General features: G+C 42.9%; 1 protein-coding gene across 1 annotated transcript in view; it reads left to right on the top strand.

Moving 5' to 3' along the window:
- The window catches only part of Hps5 (HPS5 biogenesis of lysosomal organelles complex 2 subunit 2), a 36234-nt gene that overhangs the window by 12881 nt on the left and 21921 nt on the right, over positions 1 to 1432 (top strand). Inside the window, exon 8 of the mRNA XM_021192934.2 lies at positions 916 to 987. Within this exon, the coding sequence (XP_021048593.1) occupies positions 916 to 987 (72 nt within the window). The remainder of the gene's footprint in view (positions 1 to 915; positions 988 to 1432) is intronic.

Genomic DNA, 1432 nt, shown 5'->3' with positions numbered 1-1432 from the left:
AGGCAGAGGCAGGTGGATTTCTGAGTTCGAGGCCAGCCTGGTCTACAGAGTGAGTTCCAGGACAGCCAGGGCTACACAGAGAAACCCTGTCTCAGGGAAAAAAAAATTGTTGTTGTTGTTGCTGCTGGGAATCAAACTGGGAGTCTAATGCATGCTAGGGAAGCAGTCTACCACTGAGCTGAACTCCGAGACAGAATCTTGGTTGTTGCTCAGGCTAACTGTACACCATCTGCATGACTGGTCCAGAGGGCATGAGGTCTCCTGGAGCTGGAGTTACAGGCACTTGTGAGCCAGCATTAGGTACTGGGAATCGAACTGAGGTCCTCTGGAAGAGCTGATGGTGCTTTGGACCACTGAGCTGTACCTCTGGAATCATTACCAGCTTTTTAAGGTTTCTTTGGGTTGTTTGGAGGTAACTGTGTTAATTTATACAGTATTTGGTGCATAAGAGAAATGAAGATCTCTCTTTCCAAACCAGTAGGAGAGTTTGTAATTGTCAGGGAGCTTTCTGGCTGTTAATGCTCACTGGTAAAGGATCTCATTCTTTTTTTTTTTTTTTTTAAAGATTTTATTTATTTATTATATGGAAGTACATTGTAGCTGTCTTCAGATCTCATTACGGGTGGTTGTGAGCCACCATGTGGTCGCTGGGATTTGAACTCAGGACCTCCGGAAGAGCAGTCAGTGTTCTTAACCGCTGAGCCATCTCACCAGCCCCAAGATAGAATTTTTATTAAAAAATTCAGAGAAACCAGAAGAGTCCTTAAACAACTGTCTTTCTTGTGATTAGAGAGACTTGAGAAGGGAAGATGTGATTTAGGTGTGTGAATTTGTCAAGTTGACCCTTTCTCTATATTGTGAAAAGTATGCTTTTAAGTTGTGATTAAATGGTTAGCTGGTGTGTTTACCTTCTAGATCAGAGCCTCAATATGATCACACAGTTGGATCCTCCCAGTCTTTGGCATTCCCCAAACTCTTGCATCTTAGGTAAGTGTCTCCTTTGCCCCTTTTTCTTTATTTAGAAGCCATTTGCATTTATATTTAGTTTTCAATTTTTGTTGTTTGTTTGTTTGATTGTTTGTTTTTCAAGACAGGGTCTCTTCTTTGTAGCCCTGACTGTCCTGGAACTCACTTTGTAGACCAAGCTGGACTCAAACTTAGAGATCTACCGCCTTTGTTCCCCGAGTGCTAGGATTAATGTTGTGCACTACCACCACCTGGCTTATTCTACAATTTAAAAAAATGATACTAGAGTTTGAATACAGGGCCGTGTGTAGCTAAATTATTTCTCAACCCCTAAGCTAAACTCCAGGGGTCAGGTTAAAATTTGTTATTGTTCTCAGCACTTGGGAGGCAGAGGCAGGTGGATTTCTGAGTTCGAGGCCAGCCTGGTCTACAGAGTGAGTTCCAGGACAGCCAGGGCTACACAGAG

Source organism: Mus pahari, chromosome 1, assembly GCF_900095145.1.
Source record: "Mus pahari chromosome 1, PAHARI_EIJ_v1.1, whole genome shotgun sequence".
Classification (NCBI taxonomy): domain Eukaryota; kingdom Metazoa; phylum Chordata; class Mammalia; order Rodentia; family Muridae; genus Mus; species Mus pahari.
The sequence above is the reverse complement of the archived record's forward strand: the minus strand, read 5'-3'. Positions and strand labels throughout refer to the sequence as shown.